Here is a 21,720-nt window from a genome sequence, read left to right as displayed (position 1 = left end):
AACTTAGTATTCTTGAAACTGTTTAAGGAAGGACTGCAATAACAATAGCGCTTTCTTACGTACTGAAGTCAACGTAAAATACTTTCATAGGAAGAATGCTGTATCAGTGAAGATCGATCTCACGACATATGTGCTATTTTTTCATTATAAAAGGACGCTTTAAGGAGTAATGGGTAAGGTTACCATTGTCGTTTCTTGTCATTTTCATATCGCGTACTGGCAATCAGTAGGTATAGCGGATTGGCATTACAGGTCTTGAGTGTATTTGTATTACTAGCTGATGTCAACAATTAGCTCTTTACTAAAAAAGCAGTTAGATTTAGTCACTTTTTTTCTTTCAAGAGTACTTTTGTATAAATGATCTACGAGAGTGGGTTTATTTTTGTTATTTTGGTTATTGAATAAATTTAAAGACGGCACGTTTGACACAAATCAGAACCGTACACAATGTACATGTGCTTGTATTAATAATTACTTCTGAATAAAGTGGAAGTTGTTTAGATTGCTGTCTGCATTCCTGATGGCTTTGAAGTGCCGTAAAAATACAAAAAGATAATTTAATTTAAAAAATTAAGCCACGAAATCAGAAGGTGCGTGGGTTCTTCTTGTAGATGTTGTCTATTTGTGTTCTTTTTCTCGTTGCCATTTCCCATTTACAATTATTGCCCCCCTTGGTAAAGGTGAGTAAAAAAGGGTTGTAAAAAAATTACGTTTTGGTCAATTAGCTTAATCGCTCATTGAAAATGTGAGAGAAGGCCACTCTTCAATTTGATTAATGTTATTCGGAGAAAAAATGGTCTTCCGGAAATAATTATTTTTAACAAAACCACATGTGCAACGATTATTGGTACTCCTACACATTTTAATGAACAAAGCGTAACTGAAGCATTTTTTCCATTTAGATCTGACGTTTTAAGTTTACCAGAGTGTTCAGAAATTTCCAAGCCATAATCCTTGATTTCCAGTTTTACTGGGGTATAAATATGAAGTGTCACAGAGGCCAAATTTCTTTATTCATTCATCAGTATGGGAAAGATAAGAGAACACTCAAATTCAAATTAGAGAAATGTGTATTGACCTTCATTAACCTAGATATGACTGTTGAAAAATTATTTGCCCGAAAATGCTGGTGTCTACAGTCACAGCAATAATTTATAAAGTTAGATGTATCTGGAACTGTTACCACTTTGCCTGGAAGAGGACCCAAGTAAGTTTATTTTGAACCCATGCACAGTAAGATGATAAGAGTAGCTAAAAAAAGACCTTGAGGATCACTGATGGAGAAATACAGGTAAACATAGCATTTTGGGGTAGCAAGTCTACAAAACTACCACCAGACGCCACCTCCATGCCAACAGATTATTTGAAGTCTTGCTAGAAAAGACCTTTTTTCTGTCATTTACCACAAATGTAAGCTCCTGGAGTTTGCCCAATGCTACTGGAATTTTAATATTGACCTTGTTCTGTGGTCTAATGAAATGAAAATTGGCGCTTTTTGACAACACTAAAGGTGGTTTTGCCATAAAAAGAAGGATGGCTGTATCGAAAAGTACCTGATCCCCCCCAACACTCAAGTATGGTGGATATTCTATGATGTTGTGTGGCTGTTTTTTTTTTTTTCTCCAGAGGTCCTGAGAATTTCCTTAGGGTACAGTACATGGCATCATGGACTCCATGAAATACCAGGAGATTTTAAATTTCTGGCCACCTCTGCTAAGGAACTAAAACTGGGTCGTCGTTGGATATTCCAGCGGGACAATGATCTGAAACATATGTTAATCAACACAAAAAATGGTTAAAGGAGCACAAAAATCAATGGTCATCTCAGTCCCTGGACTTAAATCCCTTTGAAAAACCTGTGGGTTAAGCTGAAAAGGAGAGTGCTCAGGTGAGGACCTAGAAACCTGGATGCTCTGGAGAGATCCTGTAAAGTTAAATTGTCTCAGATTCCCTGCTCTATATTTTTACCTTATAATCTGCTATAGGAGTAGACTCGGTGCTGTTTTATTGGCAAAGGGAGGTTTTACAAAGTATTAAATGCAGGGGTTGCAGTATTTTTTTTATGTGTGGTTTTGTAAAAAATAATTACGTTATTTCTTGAAGTATTTATTTTTTCTCAGAATAAATTCACTTCAGTTAAAGGTTTTGTTTATCTTATTCTTTTAGGGTGTGATTAACGTAATTCACCAATTTGTTTTTTTTTTTTACTTCATCTTTACCAGGGGTGCCAATAATTGTGTAAGGGACTGTTTATGTATATATTTGTTTTTATTCTTGTTAGGTGTGGAGATGTTTCCAGCCTGTCCTGGTCTGTACTGTGGAAAACCAAAGATTTTTGAAAACTCTACATACGTACTGCTTGGAGAATGTGGTGTAAGTGCACTATATCGCATATCAAATATTTGTACACTTATATTACTTGTAATATGGCCAGTGGCTTATATGATTTGTTACAATGGGTGGTTAGTACTTCTGCTTAACATATCTAGTTTTCTAGGTTTGAACTGTGCTCCAAATCATTATCCATATCGAGTTCATACAGTATCTTCTCTCTATGTCTGAGTAGTCTTTATTTCTCAATATTCCATAGACATGCTTGTGAGGTGAATTGGTGATTCCAAATTGAGGCCATGTAAGCACCTTGTGATGTGCCTGATGTTGCTGGGAAAGGCTCCAGGACCGGAATTGGATTAAGTGGGCTTGTTAGGTTATGTTATATGAAAACAAATATAAAATCATTTTCATTTTTATTTTTGTACATTATGTGCATGAAAAATATTACTTTAAAAGATACAATAAAATAGATATGGCAAACGTATTGCCTGCTACAACATTTAATTACAGAAGATGGCAGGGTTATCTGTGACCTGGCAATCTTCAAAGGCTGCTGGGTGCAACTTCATTAACCTTTGATTCTGTCATTTTTGTGTTATTGATCATTGTGATAAGAGCTCTATGACATAATATTAAGTTGATTGAAGGATACAATGTCTATATGTATTCAGTCAGTCATTGTCAAAACCGCTATATCCTAACACAGGGTCACGGGGTTCTGCTGGAGCCAATCCCAGCCTACACAGGGCGCAAGGCAGGAACAAATCCCGGGCAGGGAGCCAGCCCACCATAGGGCACACACACACACACACACCAAGCACAGCACACTCTAGGGACAATTTAGGAATGCCAGTGCACCTAACCAGCATGACTTTGGACTGTGGGAGGAAACCGGAGCACCTGGAGGAAACCCACACAGACACGGGGAGAACATGTAAACTCCACAGAGGGAGGACCCGGGAAACGAACCCGGGTCTCCTAACTGCGAGGCAGCAGCACTACCACTGCGCCACTGTGGCATAATTGTGCTATTTGAAATACTAGCTGATTTGTGGGAAGAGGTGCAGTTTTGGTGGTAATACAGTATCACTGTGTACAGTTTTAAGTGCAAAACTGTTTATTATGCAATGAATGCATTGGAAGTAGGTTTACAGTTAGGACCTGCAGTGGCATTCCCCAACCTGATCCATCACCTAGATCCTTGCAGGTTGCCCTCTCTTACTGTATTATAATGTGTTTGTATGTCAAAAACATTTTGTTCCATTTAAAAGGCATGCTCCTTTCAGACACCATTGAGACTGTGTTATGTCACAGCACTCAACATTCCTTCTTTCTGACATAGGGCTGCTCTGAAATGATCAAAGACCAGCTACACAAGTTACAGTGCCTCAAAGAATAGTATCTCTGCAGTCTGCGAAAGTGATGCTTCTAGTCAAGTACTTAAAAAGAGTGTAACCAGTAACTTTTGAATGGCAAGAACACTGTTTCATTTTAGGATCTCTACACAAAAGATCTGTGTTGTTATGTCTCATCCGAAAAAAGAAAAAAAAATGATAAAAACCACAGACCCCAGTAAACCTTACATATCACTGAAGCCCATAAGCATGAAAAGTAGTTTACTTGGGAACAGCCAAAAAATACATAGCGAGTCTGTAGAATAAATTGACAGTTTTTGCTTGGAAGGGGAAGCAAAGCTGAAAGATCATCAAAATTATTTCTCTGCCCTTAGGAGTTTGTCAGTGACTTCTAATAATCACAAATTTCAAAAGTGTGCATGTTGTGTGTGTGTTTGTTTGTGAGAGTGTGGTATGTACATAGACCTCTTTCTCTCAGCAATCAGTAAACAGAAGTATTTTAATCAAAATTTAGCCAATTTCACCAGATGGTTTTTCATTGCAAATAAAGATTTAGTCTGTTGTCATATTTAAAGATGTACATATTGATATACTTTTTTCACCACTTTTCAAGGTGTGCCCTCGAGGAGAAAAAACAGATGTCGAAAAGATCTGTCAAAAGTGTGAGGATTCCCCTGAACTCTATGATTGGCTTTTTCTGGGCTTCATGGCAATGCTTCCTTTGGTTCTTCACTGGTTTTTTATTGAATGGTATACAGGAAAGAAAAGGTTTGTTTAATGTGTGATATGTAGCTGTCTCTTAAATGAAGTAATTATACTGAAGTCAACATTAACTTTATTGACTGAAAAATACTGCTGCCAGTTTATTTTCCTCATCTTTTATTTTACAGTGCATCTGGAAAGTATTCACAGCGCATCACTTTTTCCACATTTTGTTATGTTACAGCCTTATTCCAAAATGGATTAAATTCATTTTTTTCCTCAGAATTCTACACACAACAATGACAACGTGAAAAAAGTTTACTTGAGATTTTTGCAAATTTATTAAAAATAAAAAAACTGAGAAATCCCATGTACATAAGTATTCACAGCCTTTGCTCAATACTTTGTCGATGCACCTTTGGCAGCAATTACAGCCACAAGTCTTTTTGAATATGATGCCACAAGCTTGGCACACCTATCCTTGGCCAGTTTCGCCCATTCCTCTTTGCAGCACCTCTCAAGCTCCATCAGGTTGGATGGGAAGCGTCGGTGCACAGCCATTTTAAGATCTCTCCAGAGATGTTCAATCGGATTCAAGTCTGGGCTCTGGCTGGGCCACTCAAGGACATTCACAGAGTTGTCCTGAAGCCACTCCTTTGATATCTTGGCTGTGTGCTTAGGGTTGTTGTCCTGCTGAAAGATGGACCGTCGCCCCAGTCTGAGATCAAGAGCGCTCTGGAGCAGGTTTTCATCCAGAATGTCTCTGTACATTGCTGCAGTCATCTTTCCCTTTATCCTGACTAGTCTCCCAGTTCCTGCCGCTGAAAAACATCCCCACAGCATGATGCTGCCACCACCATGCTTCACTGTAGGGATGGTGCCAGGTTTCCTCCAAACGTGACGTCTGGCATTCACACCAAAGAGTTCAATCTTTGTCTCATCCAACCAGAGAATTTTCTTTCTCATGGTCTGAGAGTCCTTCAGGTGCCTTTTGGCAAACTGCAGGCGGGCTGCCATGTGCCTTTTACTAAGGAGTGGCTTCCGTCTGGCCACTCTACCATACAGGCCTGATTGGTGGATTGCTGCAGAGATGGTTGTCCTTCTGGAAGGTTCTCCTCTCTCCACAGAGGACCTCTGGAGCTCTGACAGAGTGACCATCAGGTTCTTGGTCACCTCCCTGACTAAGGCCCTTCTCCCCCGATCGCTCAGTGTAGATGGCTGGCCAGCTCTAGGAAGAGTCCTGGTGGTTTCGAACTTCTTCCACTTATGGATGATGGAGGCCACTGTGTTCATTGGGACCTTCAAAGCAGCAGAAATGTTTCTGTAACCTTCCCCAGATTTGTGCCTCGAGACAATCCTGTCTCGGAGGTCTACAGACAATTACTTTGACTTCATGCTTGGTTTGTGCTCTGACATGAACTGTCAACTGTGAGACCTTATATAGACAGGTGTGTGCCTTTCCAAATCATGTCCAGTCAACTGAATTTACCACAAGGTGGACTCCAATGAAGCTGCAGAAACATCTCAAGGATGATCAGGGGAAACAGGATGCACCTGAGCCTCAATTTCGAGCTTCACGGCAAAGGCTGTGAATACTTATGTACATGTGATTTCTCAGTTTTTTTATTTTTAATAAATTTGCAAAAACCTCAAGTAAACTTTTTTCACATTGTCATTATGGGGTGTTGTGTATAGAATTCTGAGGAAAAAAATGAATTTAACCCATTTTGGAATAAGGCTGTAACATAACAAAATGTGGAAAAAGTGATGAAGCGCTGTAAATACTTTCCGGATTAAGTGTATATTTGTTTTAATTTACATTACGTTTTGCCTGAAGAAGGGGCCTGAGTTGCCTCGAAAGCTTGCATGTTTTGGATGATTCTTCGAAAATCATAGGCAGCATGTATAATGTATGGTGCTTTTGTCTACTAACAGATTTCCCAACAGTAAAAAAAATAAATCTTTAATTAGTTAATGTATTTAGTTAGAATTTTGAAAATTGGTTTAATTACCATCACAGGTGAAGTCTCAGTTTAATTAGCCATTAGAACTTTAGCAATGTTAACTGTTAAAGCAGTGCAGTGTATATTGCTAATGAAGTGTAATTTTGAAGAATACAGAATCGGGGGCTTCTTACGGAGGACAGTGTGCATAACTAATATTCTTTCTGCATTCTAGGACACCATGCTGAATGTGTTTTAAGTTGTTGAAATTTGTTTATGATTATTATTAAAACATTTTTTGTGCATGCGTCATTTATCTTTATAATTGTATGTGCTTAGTTCTAGTGCCCTTTTCCAACACATTACTGCATTGTTTGAGTGCAGTGCTGCAGCTGTCGTCACTCTGCTTGTAAATGACCCTCTTGGTTCATTGGCGGTCCGATCCTGCAAAGTGAAAATGCTGTCAGACTGGTACACAATGCTGTATAACCCAAGTCCGGATTATGTTAACACACTACATTGTACTCAGGAAGCAGTTTATCCCCTGTAAGTAATCGAGTGTTTTTGGCCTAGTAAATACTAACCTCTTTTTCCCTCATGTGAAGCCAACAGTTGTGTTTTTAGATATACTTAATGACAGATTATCTTGCATGCACTTCCCTCCATTAATTATTGTAAACATTTTAAGTAAATAAATAAAAGCTGTTTGTGTGATATGTCCATCCATTCATTATCCAACCCGCTATATCCTAACTACAGGGTCACGGGGGGTCTGCTGGAGCCAATCCCAGCCAACACAGGATGCAAGGCAGGAAACAAACCCCGAGCAGAGTGCCAGCCCTTCGCATGTGTGATATGTGTTTTAACTACATTCATGTTTATTCTAGGTACACCATTGTGTTAATTTACTATGCCTTCTGTCTGGCATTTATGATGCTACTGCGGCCTTTACTTGTGAAGAAGATTGCTTGTGGCTTGGGAAAATCTGATAGATTTAAAAGCATTTATGCAGCTCTGTACTTCTTTCCTATTCTGACTGTCCTTCAGGCTGTTGGAGGAGGTTTGCTGTGTAAGTATTGCTGTGCTGTATTAATTACTACTGACTTGTTCTTGCTTTGTCAGATGATTTTTTAAAAATATTTGTTACACTGGTCAGTTCTTAATCTTAAATGTTCAAGTTCAAAATTTGACTGAAAAGAAGTTTGATTTAGAAGGATGCATTTTATTCTGCTTGAATAATATAGTGCCTCCTTATTAGACTTTTAGTGTGGATATTACAGTTTTTAGCTAATGGCATTCTGCTCTCTCAAGTTAACTGATTGTTTACTAGTTTGAATTATTTCTGAAGAACACTTTCACGTGTTTAACAATAATTAATTTCTACTTTCATGGTAGTCGCATGGGTCAAACAATATACTTTCAGTACAGAGTGACATTTAATTGATCTGCTATTCATTGGTATATAAAAATGTCTGCTACTTACATTTTCATTTAAAATACCCATACTGTAACAATAGCTTGTCTTTGCATAGGTGGTGATACAGCAGACTTTTAAACTGCCTCTGGTTGATTAGTTATTATATTTAATGCATTCTCTATTTGAGCTTGATAGATCTAAATGCGTTTGCACAGTATGTTTAGCTCATTATAAAAAATATATTGTTGAACCCTGGAAAGCTTTTACGTGCTCTTGGTATTAGGTGTGTTTTTCTCAAAGACAGCAACACAACACTTTAATTTTGTGTTGGATATTAGACTCTTGAACGTTTGTATGGTTTTAAAAAAAAAATTTTGGCAGATAGCAGTGTTTTATAGTAACAAAGCAGAAATACTTTTACTGTACGTGGTTATGTTTTGAGAATACTTCTGCTTTAATAATTTTCTCACTGGGAACTTTTATTTGAGTCACTTTCCAGAAAAATATCTCCACTTTTACTTAAGTATGGCTGATGTGTATTTTATATATCACTGACAAACAGTTAAAAACATATACAGTAGATACGGACACACAATTAAGTATAATTTCTCAGGTTTAAAAAGTGAATTTTTAGAAGTATAGGGTAGCAGAAAATGTCTTCATTTTAAAAAATTGTCTAAAATTGGTTATTCTACTGTGAATGTATCAGTAAAATGTGATGGCTGTAGTAATCATTTTAAAAGAGTATTTGTATATTAGCGATGTCAGCTAACTTTAGAATCTACGCCATATAAAGCAAATGTATGTCCGTTAGGTAGATTATAACACCATATACCTCTGGGAATTAACATCCTGAAAATAGGTTAGTAAAGTTTAGAAATACACATTTTTTTGCTTGAAAAATAAATTCTGCATGCAATGTAAAATTGAAAGTGTAAAAAGTGAAAATGATGCTATTAAAGGTATTACTGAATATGTTTAAAATTTAATGGATAGGTTGCCAAACACATTTATATTTTTGTTGTTTTAGATTATGCATTCCCATATATAATCCTTGTGCTCTCGTTGATTACACTGGCTGTATATATGTCAGCTTCAGAAATCCAAGTAAGTGCTTTAAATGTCTGTGTGTATTTTAAACTTCTGTTCATTTTCAGATCTACTTTTGTTAGTACAGGGACAAAGTATATCCTGGCTGAATAAGACAAAAGGCATTAACTGACTCTGGGAAGGTTCCCATTAATTACAGGGTACACTTGCTGACCCACCTGCACCCATTCATACAGGGCCAACACAGAGTCAACCTGATCTGTATGCGTATGGGTTGTAGAAGGAAGCCAACTCGGATATTGGAGCATGCGAATTAAACACACAGAATGTACAGGACAAGATTTGTACCCAACAGATTTGGAATCATAAGGCAGCACCATTAAGTAGTGTGATCCATTAACCAGTTTCATGATTGTGGGGAGCCAGAGCTTACTTATCCCAGGAGGATTTCTTGCAAAGTAGAAACCATCCCTAAATGGTGTACCAGACCAGTTTATAGCTGTCAGTAATTCTAACAGATGTGTCTTTTTGATATAAGAGGAAAACCAGTATTCTCTACCTTAAGCGTCTTGGTATTGTCTAGTAAATGGATGGTTATTCAAATATTATTTTTTTATTCTTCTCATTTGCAGATTAATCTTTCAGGTGGCTTTAGGCCTCTCTGCTGCATGGCATTTTCTGAGCTTGAACTTTGTTGCCAGGCAATTTAGCTTCTAGAAATTTTTCATGTTGTTACATACATAAATTTAACAAACTGTAAATATAACTAACAACATAATATACAATATATAACACCGTCACAACATTATATACAGCAGTAGTGAATGGTAATATATTGCAAAGAAACACAAATATGTAAAACAATTTGATACTGCAGAATTGCAGTCATATAATATATGAAATAAGTAATTTAGGTTGAATGGATGAGATTGGAGGTCAGGAAGAGACAGATGAAACAGAGGCTGTGTTTAACCAGTAGAAAAGAAACTATGTGCCAAGTGGTTCTTGCTTTTAGTGAGTGGTAACATTTCGGTGACAGTAATAACTCAAAGAGATGGTTACCTGGGTGAGTGTAGGCTTTGTTTATATTTTCTCCATTTTCCTGATCTCGTCATGTATACTGGTTTTCAGTATAGTGCAGTTTCAGGCCTATAATCCTTTTTGCTCTCCAAATGACCTGCTATAGATTGTTTTCAAGAGGAACTGCTACCCCAGACTGTTATGAAGAATTTCAAGATTACTGCTCTATAATGCCAAATCAGAACTAATTAGGACAAGTTAAACTTTCAAACCTGGTGGAGAGAAAAAAGAATTTAATGACTTTTTTGGAAAGGAAGTAATGTTATCATCCCGATTCAGACTGCAAGTGTTAGCGGTGCCAAGAAAGTTGCAATGATTCCATCCTGTTGTGTTGACTATTTATAACCATTGGTGTAGAAGATGGAGCATGTCCCTTAAGATGTATAACCATTACCACTGCTTTCAGAATAGTCTGGTTGAGACTGTTGATTCACACCAGCTGATATATCTTGTGATAAACCCAGGGCATCCGTGAGCCCCAAACCCCAACACGATCACAAAAACACAGTCCTTTATCTATACTAATTAATAAAAGGCAAAACCCTCACTGACTGACTGACTCACTCATCACTAATTCTCCAACTTCCCGTGTAGGTGGAAGGCTGAAATTTGGCAGGCTCATTCCTTACAGCTTACTTACAAAAGTTAGTCAGGTTTCATTTCGAAATTCTACGCGTAATGGTCATAACTGGAACCTGTTTTTTGTCCATATACTTTAATGGAGGAGGCGGAGTCACGTATCGCGTCATCACGCCTCCTACGTAATCACGTGAACTAAAAACAAGGAAGAGATTAACAGCACGAGTCAAACGCGGCAACGAAGGTAAATGACGTTAATTTTTGAGTGTCTTTTAATACTGTGTAAGCATACATATTAACACATGTGCAATTAAATGTGTGTATTTACGGGGTGATTTCTCAGGCTTAAAAGCTCGCCTTTTATTAAAAAGGTAAATGCAAACTGTTTTCATTCTGAAGGGCACAAACCACGTTAGATTTCAGACATTAAACGCGCAAAAATGTCGGTACACCAGATAAATAAGCACAACATATTATCAGTTGTATTGTATGCGTACAATACATATAGAAATGTGTTAATCGTTAACTAATATTATGGGATGGTGTTTTTCGACTCGCGCCTTGAGTTAAACGATTGCATTTCTTGGTGGGTTTGCGTAGCTTATTGTCAATATCTTTACACCTCTTTTTAAGACTTAATTTAAAAAGGTTTTCTTCTTAATTAAAATTTAAAAGCAATACTTCACTGCTGCGAAGCCCCTCTAGCGCTGACGTCCGAGGTTCTATTACCGTAAGCGAGTGCAGTGAGTGTGTACGCCTGATGAGCCAAGAATAAGGGGGAAAGACGTGTCGCGTACTCTTTGCATTATTTGACAGTAAACTGTTTTCAACCATTGTATGATCTGTCGTTTAAATCAAGTATCATTACATCTTCCTTTCTTAAAGAGAAGTAAGGCAGTACTTATAAGCTTACATATATATATATAGACATACATACATATATATATATATATATATATATATATATATATATATATATATATATATATATATATATATCCAAAGCCGTGCAAGCACACTCTTGAGAATGCAACGTATAGTTGTACAGGACAAAAGCAATCTTGCCTCAAATCAATGGCAACCTTTTGTAGGTCTATGAACTTAATTTAAACTTCAGGTTTACACGGTGCTTTCTTTCCGAAGTAACTGCACTCATGAATATGTCTGTATGTGTCAGTCGGTCAAATCCACACGCTTCGCACCGGCGAAGTACCGCTTTTAAATTTTTATTAAGAAGAAAAGAAAACCTTTTTAAATTGAGGGAAAATATACTAATAACAGTTTGTTAAGGATCTGTTTTTTTGTGAAGCTGCCTCCACTCGAGTGATCACTTCGAGCTGACTTGCTGGCCAACTATAAGCGTTACCTGGTAGGTAACCACCCATACAATCAGATTGTGAATCAGACTACGAATGCCATGAATGTAATTACCCCGATCTACATGTTGTCAAATAAACGAACCACACGCCGTGGCGCAATTTTAGGGGCTTCACCTGTAGCGCTGACGTCCGAGGTTCGATTCCCGTAAGGGAGTGAAGTGAGTGGCTGGTTACCTACCAGGTAATGCTTATGGTTGGCCAGCAAGTGAGGTAACATCAGCCACGGTGCCTTCAGTTATGAAAAGCAGATCATAGAATGGTTGAAAATAGTTTACTGTCAAATAATGCAAAGAGTACGCGACACGTCTTTCCCCCTTATTCTTGGCTCATCAGGTGTACACACTCACTGCACTCGCTTACGGTAATCGAACCTCGGACGTCAGCGCTAGACGGGCTTTGCAGCGGTGAAATTTTGCTTTTAAATTTTAATTAAGAAGAAAAGAAAACCTTTTTAAATTAAGTCTTAAAAAGACGTGTAAAGATATTGACAATAAGCTACGCAAACCCACCAAGAAATGCAATCGTTTAACTCAAGGCGCGAGTCGAAAAACACCATCCCATAATATTAGTTAACGATTAACACATTTCTATATGTATTGTAAGCATACAATACAACTGATAATATGTTGTGCTTATTTATCTGGTGTACCGACATTTTTGCGTGTTTAACGTCTGAAATCTAACGTGGTTTGTGCCCTTCAGAATGAAAACAGTTTGCATTTACCTTTTTAATAAAAGGCAAGCTTTTAAGCCTGAGAAATCACCCCGTAAATGCACACGTTTAATTGCACATGTGTTAATATGTATGCTTACACAGTATTAAAAGACACTCAACAACGTCATTTACCTTTGTTCCCGCATTTGATAAAAGGCGAGCTTTTAAGCCTGAGAAATCACCCCGTAAATGCACACGTTTAATTGCACATGTGTTAATATGTATGCTTACACAGTATTAAAAGACACTCAAAAATTAACGTCATTTACCTTCGTTGCCGCGTTTGACTCGTGCTGTTAATCTCTTCCTTGTTTTTAGTTCACGTGATTACGTAGGAGGTGTGATGACGCGATACGTGACTCCGCCTCCTCCATTAGAGTATATGGGCAAAAAACAGGTTCCAGTTATGATCATTACGCGTAGAATTTCGAAATGAAACCTGACTACCTTTTGTAAGTAAGCTGTAAGGAATGAGCCTGCCAAATTTCAGCCTTCCACCTACACGGGAAGTTGGAGAATTAGTGATGAGTCAGTCAGTCAGTCAGTGAGTCAGTGAGGGCTTTGCCTTTTATTAATTAGTATAGATACAGGTGGTACCTCGCAATTCGACCTCCCGCAATACATCCGTCCTGTAATTCGACAGTCGAATTTGCTGGGAGGTCGACTCGCAATTCGACCTCTACCCCGCAATTTGACCTGCACGCGCTCTGTGCAGCGTGCAGGTTGAGAGATGCAAAACGTCAAATGCGATGTAGAAAACATGTCTGTGCCGTACTGAGAGAGTCGACTCGCGTTTTTGCTCCCTTCAGCCACTTTTCTAGTGTTTTTGTGCTGTTCTTAAGAAAGGTGCCAGAATCGTGGATGTTGCGAAGGAGTATGGTGTTCCCAGGACAACTGTGTCAACTTTTTGGAAAAACAGGGAACAGATTCTGGGTGCAAAGGTTTCTGTGGGAGCAAAAAAAGTTGTGGACAAAAGCAGGTCTACCACTCATGGTTTTGAGTTGGTGGTGAGTTGGTTAATGAGCGATCTGGTTCTTGTAATTGCATCTCTTCTAATTGATTAACTAGCTGTTCATCAGATGTGTGTGTTAGCAGTCTATTTGCATCTTTCAGCCATGCCTTAGTAGCGACAGCAAATACATTCCATTTCTTAGACTTTTCTGCGAATGTCTTTTTCTGTTTCTTAATTGTTCCCTCCTTATTTAAAGTAGATAGAAGCTTTTCGTGTAACTCCTCTATCTCTCTGTGCGTCGCACAAAAATCTTCAAATCTTTTTGCTACAATTAAGTGGGGTTTTTTCTTGGCCCTGCAACCAATTAATTGAATTCCCATAGACTTGTATGGGAAATGGTGTCTCGCAATTCGACCGTTTCACAATTCAACCCTAGTCCAGCAACGGATTAGGGTCGAATTGTGGGGTACCACCTGTACATAAAACCAAAACTAAAAATAAGAAACCTAATTTGAATTCTGAATAAGTTAAACATTTTATTTATGCATTTGTCTTCAAACATTAATTTTACTGCAAATGAAACAGAAAATTATTAATTTAGTTTTTAATCTTTGAACCGGAAAACATCATTAACCAGAATATAAATATCACCGTATTTTAAATGAGCTTAAAGACTTCTGTTAACCAGGTAGCTAGTATGTTACTGTAATGGCAAACTATGCTGATTTTTAAGAATCTTCTTACATTATAATGTATGTTAGAAACCCAGTCTCGGCAGCAAACCAGATCTTAAAATCATTAAGAACTTTAGTAGTGCTTATGTAACTATGAACTTAATTAAAATCACATAGGATTCGGAGGGGGTTATTTTCAAAAGCTGCATGTCAAGTTTATTGCCAATATGTCAGCTAGTTTTGTTACCCATGAGGCTGTATTGAAAAGCCAGTACCTCACTGTGCCATTTTACCACAGACCGACCTCTTCAAGTAATTTAGTTCATGATTGGCATAAAACGTATGAAAGCATGTGGTGTTATTCATAATGCTTATGATAGAAGGGTGCCATGAACTGTTGATTGTGTTTGATCAGCAGTTGGTGGGATTGAGCATCTCTATTGATAGAATACAATTAGTCTTCGCATATTTCAGAAAATCCCATAGGGCAGGTTAGGGCTGTGCGGTATGACCAAAATTCTATATCACGGTATTTTTCAAAATTATACCAGTTTCACGGTATTCAATAGTGTTTTGTTTCCCATGCATGAGTGGATGTTAACCACATTTTCCACTTCAATTACTGCAGTAGACTGGCTAAGAATAACCTATTCCACTGTCATGAGAATTGTACATTGTACAAAAACACATTTTAATGTGCACACAAGTATTAATACAGGTTTGCATGGCCCCATAAAGTGATAGTTTTCAAGGGGGTGGCACTAATGAAGAGAAGGAATCACATTGCATTACAGTTGCAGTCAAAATTTAGAACCATTTTATTGAACAAATTTTGCAAACAACTTAAAACTATAATTTTGACAACATATTTTCAACCATCCAAAGAGGCATTTAGACTTAGTAAAATATGCAGAGGTGCTTGTTAAAAGTTGTATTGCACTGAACATGTCTTAGAAAAGAAATAAAGAGTAAATATTTTTTGTAAACCAACTGCACTTTCTGTTAATGTTATCAATCTCTGTCCACTGACACGTTATCTAAATGGATTGTAATGGTGTTGGTTGTCTTGATCCACCGCTTGCTTTTTTTGTCGTAGGCAGTACCTCTAGCAAACGCGTCTATAAGTGACCTCTGACTCGAGTGTCCTCTAGCTTTTTCAGTTTTACCTGAGGATGTGAAGGGTGCCGATCTTAGTTCCATACATTCATAGTACTCCAAAGCATGTTTGCTGCTAAGGTGGTGCAGCAAATTGCTCATTTTACCACCTCTGGCAACAACTTTAACTCAACAGCATTTGCAGTAAATAGTTGTTTGGTCCACATCCGACCTTTTAAAACCAAAATCTCCAGACAACAGACGTGGCTCCTTTTTTCTGCAAAAGTTCTTCTGTGTCATCATGTTCAACTTTATTGTCTGCTACAGCTTCAGTTTTGGAATGTTCTCTGTCCATTTTCACCGCTCAATACCTCCACTAACGCATGTACTCTGTTGCATGCGTGTTTAGCGGTGTAGCAGTGAAAAAATTCCCCCCTTAAACAGTTTCCCGCTGCGCCACGTTCTGAACGTTGTTTAGGCTATTTAAACCGGTATTGCGGTATAAGAAAAATCCATATCATAACAAAAATAAAAAACGGTTTTCGGTATGAACCGGTATACCTCCCAGCACTAGGGCAGGTACATCTCTTCACCTGTGCTGTGCATTTGTTACACCAGCAGATTGTCACCTTCCTGCCTTCTGGATTTATTCACACCTATTCTCCAAGCAAAAGTACAGAAACTAAAGATGTGGTGTTTGTTTTCATACAGACCTGCAGATATTCTCTGAGGGAACCTTGTGCTATCCTTTATATTACCAATATCATGACCATACATTATTAAAATGTCAATTAGACAAAATGTCTTGAAGTTGCATTTTTTTAGCCATTATCTTAAGTAGGTCTAAGAATGTTGCATTATCTGCGGACACTGATTGGCACTGACTTATTGTGCACCTCTATTTTATTTTCTGTGACATTCTGAGAAGGAGTTGAAAATGAAATGCTAATGTTTTCCTTTTGCATACTGAAAAAGTACCCATTTTTAGCTTACAATGTAACATTAATTTCTATTATTTTCTTTCTTTCACCAGTCTTTAAAGAACCTTGTGGCTAAGAAGAAGCGTCTGGTTGTTCTCTTCAGTCATTGGTTGCTTCATGGATATGGAATTATTTCTATCTCTAGATTAGACAAACTAGAACAGTCTCTTCCCCTTTTAGCCCTGGTACCTGCACCTGCGATATTTTACCTGATCACTGCTAAATTTACTGAACCAAACAGAATATTATCAGAAGGAGGAAATGGTCATTAAATGAAATTTACAGGAAAAAAGAATAGCAAAAAGAAAGAGTCCGTATTTATGTTTGTAGTACAAAAATGTACAAAGATAATTTATATCCTGACCCTGAACTTGTTTTTCCACACAATTCAGCTTTTTTGAAAGTTAAAAGTGTTACAAGTGTATTCTTTTGTAAATATTTGTATATATGTACAGATGTTTCCAAATATAAATGTTGTGACTCTAGCAGATGTAAAAATGTTATTTCTCTGATATACATTTAAACGTTTATAGAGACGTTACGACAAATACTTAACACTGTGATCTTTAAACATATCAACATTAAGTCATTTTAGCAGGCTGGCCAACTTGCCAAGTTATTTTGGACTTGTACGGTTCTCTGTCCCACTATGGATTAGGGTTCTGTCTATGCTGTAGTTGCACCACCTGAGCGGGGACAAGCCACAGTTTACTGTTGTTTAGATGAGGAAGTGGCACAGCTGCAGGTTTGGTTTCTAACCAGCCTATTGCCCTAAAACAAAATGAACTTTAAAGCACATCAGACAACACTGTAAACCAATTTTTACTCCACTTATCAAAAGTTATTTTGCCATCACCAGTGTTGAGACAGGCAATATGTGTTTCTGAAGGAAATCTACCATAACATGCATTAAAAATCTCATATGTTTTACTTTGTATGGTATTGTTTTACTCTTACTTGACAATTACAATAAAACTGTTCAGTACAAGTTCCAAGACTGCTTTAAAATTTGCATTTTTGCAAAGTGTTAGATAATACATTAACGGTCTATGATTATTTATGCAAAAAAACTTCTCAAGTACACTGTTCAAATAAGAAACAGGTACATTTACTGTTAATTTACTGAATTTATTTACAGTCCATATGCATTATAAACCATTACATTGTGGTGTTTCTCGGGAGTGCTGTTTTATGTCCAAAAACAGAAGCAATTCCACTAAGCTCATCCTGAAATTTGACGTTGATTCCTCCAATTTTCTTTTGTCTTTGTTCAATTTGTTTTAGAAGTTTGTATATTCCATCTAGGATAGCCTGGTCACTCTCAGAATACTCCTGCCAAGAATAAATATAAAGCAATGTAGTTGCGATTATGTCATAAACACTGAAAATGGATCAATGAATTTGAATTTGCTTAATGCTTACCTCTTGAACTGAGACATCTCCAAGCCATGCATTTATTAGAAGCCCTGTAAGGGACATTAAAATAAGTGAAACTGTGTACAGTGAACTGTATATTAGATGTCCTTTCATCATTTCACAAATACCTGGTTTTAATTACTTTAGGTAAGGTGGTCCCACTTAAGTCACTGGTGTATTTTTTTTTGTTAAACTGTAAAATTCCTTGACAATTCAGCCATTTCTAACCATTTCACTAGTATTAAGCAAAAGTGTGTATTTCACATTTTAAACATCTGAAGTGTGAATCAATAAGCAAGAAAGGTAAAACAATAATTAGCACATCTTACCAAACACCTTAGTTATCTCATCTTGAATCTTTTTAATGTTTCTGGTATGATCTTCTGCCTCCACTCTCAAGTTATCGATATCATTGTTTAGTTGACAGTTACACTGTAAATTATAAAAAAAAAAAAAAAAAACAGACAAGCATATCTTTAGTTTGTATTTTTCAGAAACTCTTTGTTAATGTTTCAGGGCTAACTGAATGTTACAACTATTTGTTTTTCAGAACTTCTGAAACATTTATGGTGTTTCTCCCAGGGCTTTATCTTTTACTCTGCTCACACACCACAGTCACACAATGGCTGAAGCGTCAACTCCACTTCCTCCAATCAGACAAGGTCATACAGAGGCACACTTTATAAAACGTGTCTGCAGAGTGACACTACCATTCACTTTCATGCAGGATATGATCAGCTGAGCACTGGCTGGCCTGCTGTACTGCTGCCGCTGCTCATTTTAAGTGTTTTGTGTTAACGTCTCACTCTTCTTCTTTAAGTGCTTCAGTTACAGCATATATTAGCTTCTCATATAAGCTGATAACATACATATTTTAGAAAACGCTTTCCTTTGTGTAGCATTATATGCATTTTGATTTTTATTTGAATTTTTAATATTTGATTTTACTTCGGCTACACTTGTGTTTATACGTGTCCTCACTGGATTTTCAATACACATAACTGGAAGTTGGAAGCTTTCTACGGTAAATGTTTTTTGCATATTCTTTTCACAGTTGCAGACAAGATACAGCACAGCAAAAGCTGTTGTAAAATATCTGATATTGCTGTTGCCAGTTTTCATTGAGGATATAGTAATTGGCCTTATAGTTGTTATGTACAGCTCATGGATAACACTTTACATTTAATGACTTTAAATCTTGTGCATAGATTCCCGAGTATAAAGCCATGCAGCATCTGGAAGGGAATGCAGTGTGCAACATGCATGAATATGTAGATAGCACAATACAATACAATTTATTTTTGTATAGCCCAAAATCACACAAGAAGTGCTGCAGTGGGCTTTAACAGGCCCTGCCTCTTGACAGCCCCCCAGTCTTGACTCTCTTAAGAAGTCAAGGAAAAACTCCCAAAAAAACCTTGTAGGGAAAAATGGAAGAAACCTCCGGAAAGGCAGTTCAAAAAGAGACCCCTTTCCAGGTAGGTTGGGCGTGCAGTGGGTGTCAAAAATAATGATGAGGCAGCATACATGAAGGAAACAGCCTCCTGCTAAATGTCAGTAAAACCAAGGAGCTGGTGGTGGGCTTCAGCAGGAAGCAACAGCAGTGGTCTTACACCCTGCTAACCATCAATGGGATCCCAGGGAAGACACCTTCATATACCTTGGAGAATATTCCGAGGACTTGAACACGCTCAAGCACTGGTCACAAAGGCAAGACTGCAGTTTGTATCATTTGAGGCAGTTGAGGAAATTTAGGGTATCCATAGTGGTACTTAATACTTTCTACACAGGGGCTTATAAAAAGCATATTAACCCAGAGCATCACAACCTGGTATGGCAGCTGCTCAGCACAAGACAGTAAAGCTCTACAGAGAGTGATTAAAACAGCAAAACATCCCACCAGTTGTGCTCTGTGCCCCCCACAGGACATTTACAATAGGAGATGTAGAACCAGAGCAATCAAAATTCTTAAAGATCCTTCACACGCCATGAACTGCCTGTTCAGCCTACTGAAATCAGGGAGACTTAAAGGGGGCTTCTACCCTCAGGCCATGCAACTTCTTATTTGGGACATGCCACTGCTGCTCAACCCTTATTTATTGAAGTAATCTTTTTTATTCACTTATTGGCATAATATCCCTATCATGTTCTCTATCTATGTATCTGTATCTACATTATCTATTACTTATATTATTCTTCTAACATACAGTCTGTAGAACTAATCAGGCTTACATTTCACTGCACATTGTATATAAATGTCTACGGGTGGAAGTGTGTATGTCTGTCTGTCCGGCCCGGAAGTGAGAGGTGTAGTCAGGGTAAGGGCTCCACCTCCGAGGAAACAGAAAACTCACTTGGCCGCTAATAACACAAGTGAGGCGAGCACATCGGCAAAACGAAACCTCCAAAGAAAGACAAAGTCGCTTAGCCACAAATAACACAAGCGAGGCCAGCATGTCAGTAAAATGAAACCTCCAAAGAAAGACAAAGTCACTTAGCCACTAATAACACAAGCGAGGCGAGCACATCAGCTAAATGAAACCTCCAAAGAAAGACAAAGTCGCTTAGCTGCTAATAACACAAGTGAAGCGAGCACATTGGCAAAAATGAATCCTCTGAAGAAAGAGTCACTCGCTTAGTCGCTAATACAGAAGCGAGGCGAGCAATTTGGCAAAACGAAACCTCAAAAGAAAGACAAAGTTACTCAGCCGCTAATAACACAAGCGAGGCGAGCACATTGGCAAAACGAAACCTCTGAAGCAAGACAAAGTCGCTTAGCCACAAATAACACAAGCGAGGCGAGCACATCAGCTAAATGAAACCTCCAAAGAAAGACAAAGTCGCTTAGCTGCTAATAACACAAGCGAAGCGAGCACATTGGCAAAAATGAATCCTCTGAAGAAAGAGTCACTCGCTTAGTCGCTAATACAGAATCGAGGCGAGCACATTGGCAAAACGAAACCTCAAAAGAAAGACAAAGTCGCTTAGCCACAAATAACACAAGCGAGGCCAGCATGTCAGTAAAATGAAACCTCCAAAGAAAGACAAAGTCACTTAGCCACTAATAACACAAGCGAGGTGAGCACATCGGCAAAACGGTATCCCTTTTACTTTTCCTTCCACCGCTAATACACAAACAATGTGAGCACGACGGCAAAACGAAACCTCCTAGGAGAGAGACACCCAGAGTCGTTCCTTTCAATTACCTGACATTTCAGGTAACAAAATGATTTTGTGATAACGTTATAACAAAGACAAATACTAAATAATATTTTTAAGATGAAAATATGAGGCAAAATATATGGAGAATCATGTGCTGTATGTTCGAAAAACGGGACTGTGTATACAGACAAACACTAAAATGGGCAAAAATGAAATAAATTCCAGCTGTGTACTGTATTTATGAATCAGACCAATCTGTGGCGTTTGTAGCACCCACTTAAAAAGTACAGCAGATGCACAAGCAACGTTTGGGTTCAAGTTCTACAGTGGTAAAGGAGCAAATATCTGTTAAGACTTCCCTGGTATTGCCAAATAAAAGTTATTAATACATATGGCATCTTAAAAGAAGTTATTCTCTGAAATGAAAAGCTCTCACGGTTAAGCATTGTGCAATTTTAATTTACCAGATGTAATCGGGAGTTCTCCAAGTTCACCAGCTCCAGTCTTGAACCATGCTCATAAATACTTCGTTCGGTACTGTTTATTACAGCAGCCTGATTCTTTAGTTGTTCCATCCTTAATGCATTCAGCGTATCGAGTTCCATTTTTAGGGCTTTCTGCAAGATATTTAGAACACAGATTAAAATCTAGAACAACATAATTTAAGACATTTTGCTTCCTACATCAGCATATAATCTGATGAAATGTATTATCTTAATTAAAATCTGTTTGTATTACCTTTCCTTTTAAAGTTGCCATTGTATCATTGTTAAATTTACAAATTAATTGTTCCAAATTTTTCACCTGGATTTTTAAAGCTGAAAAATAAGAAATTCAAGTTAAAGTTCAACCTAACTAATCATATTAGTATGCAAAAAGAAGACAAT

General features: G+C 37.7%; 2 protein-coding genes across 2 annotated transcripts in view; one reads left to right on the top strand and one right to left on the bottom strand.

The window, feature by feature from the left end:
- Nucleotides 1–22: 22 nt before the first annotated feature.
- Nucleotides 23–17,185, top strand: jkamp (jnk1/mapk8 associated membrane protein). The gene is made up of 7 exons (XM_028821283.2): nt 23–173; nt 2,282–2,373; nt 4,303–4,457; nt 6,674–6,880; nt 7,222–7,403; nt 8,782–8,858; nt 16,309–17,185. The coding sequence occupies exons 1-7, from the start codon at nt 170–172 to the stop codon at nt 16,525–16,527; spliced, it is 936 nt and encodes a 311-aa protein (XP_028677116.1). The 5' UTR covers nt 23–169; the 3' UTR covers nt 16,528–17,185.
- Nucleotides 17,186–17,362: 177 nt separating this feature from the next.
- Nucleotides 17,363–21,720, bottom strand: part of ccdc175 (coiled-coil domain containing 175) — a 57,952-nt gene continuing 53,594 nt past the window's right edge. The window contains exons 15-19 of the mRNA XM_028821281.2: nt 21,572–21,651; nt 21,298–21,450; nt 18,001–18,103; nt 17,678–17,721; nt 17,363–17,587 (exon numbers count right to left, since the gene is read on the bottom strand). Of these exons, the coding sequence (XP_028677114.1) occupies nt 17,414–17,587; nt 17,678–17,721; nt 18,001–18,103; nt 21,298–21,450; nt 21,572–21,651 (554 nt within the window). The 3' untranslated portion in view covers nt 17,363–17,413. The remainder of the gene's footprint in view (nt 17,588–17,677; nt 17,722–18,000; nt 18,104–21,297; nt 21,451–21,571; nt 21,652–21,720) is intronic.

This window comes from Erpetoichthys calabaricus, chromosome 16 (genome assembly GCF_900747795.2).
Source record: "Erpetoichthys calabaricus chromosome 16, fErpCal1.3, whole genome shotgun sequence".
Taxonomy (NCBI): domain Eukaryota; kingdom Metazoa; phylum Chordata; class Cladistia; order Polypteriformes; family Polypteridae; genus Erpetoichthys; species Erpetoichthys calabaricus.
Note: the sequence above shows the minus strand (reverse complement) of the source record. Positions and strands in the feature narration are given on the sequence as shown.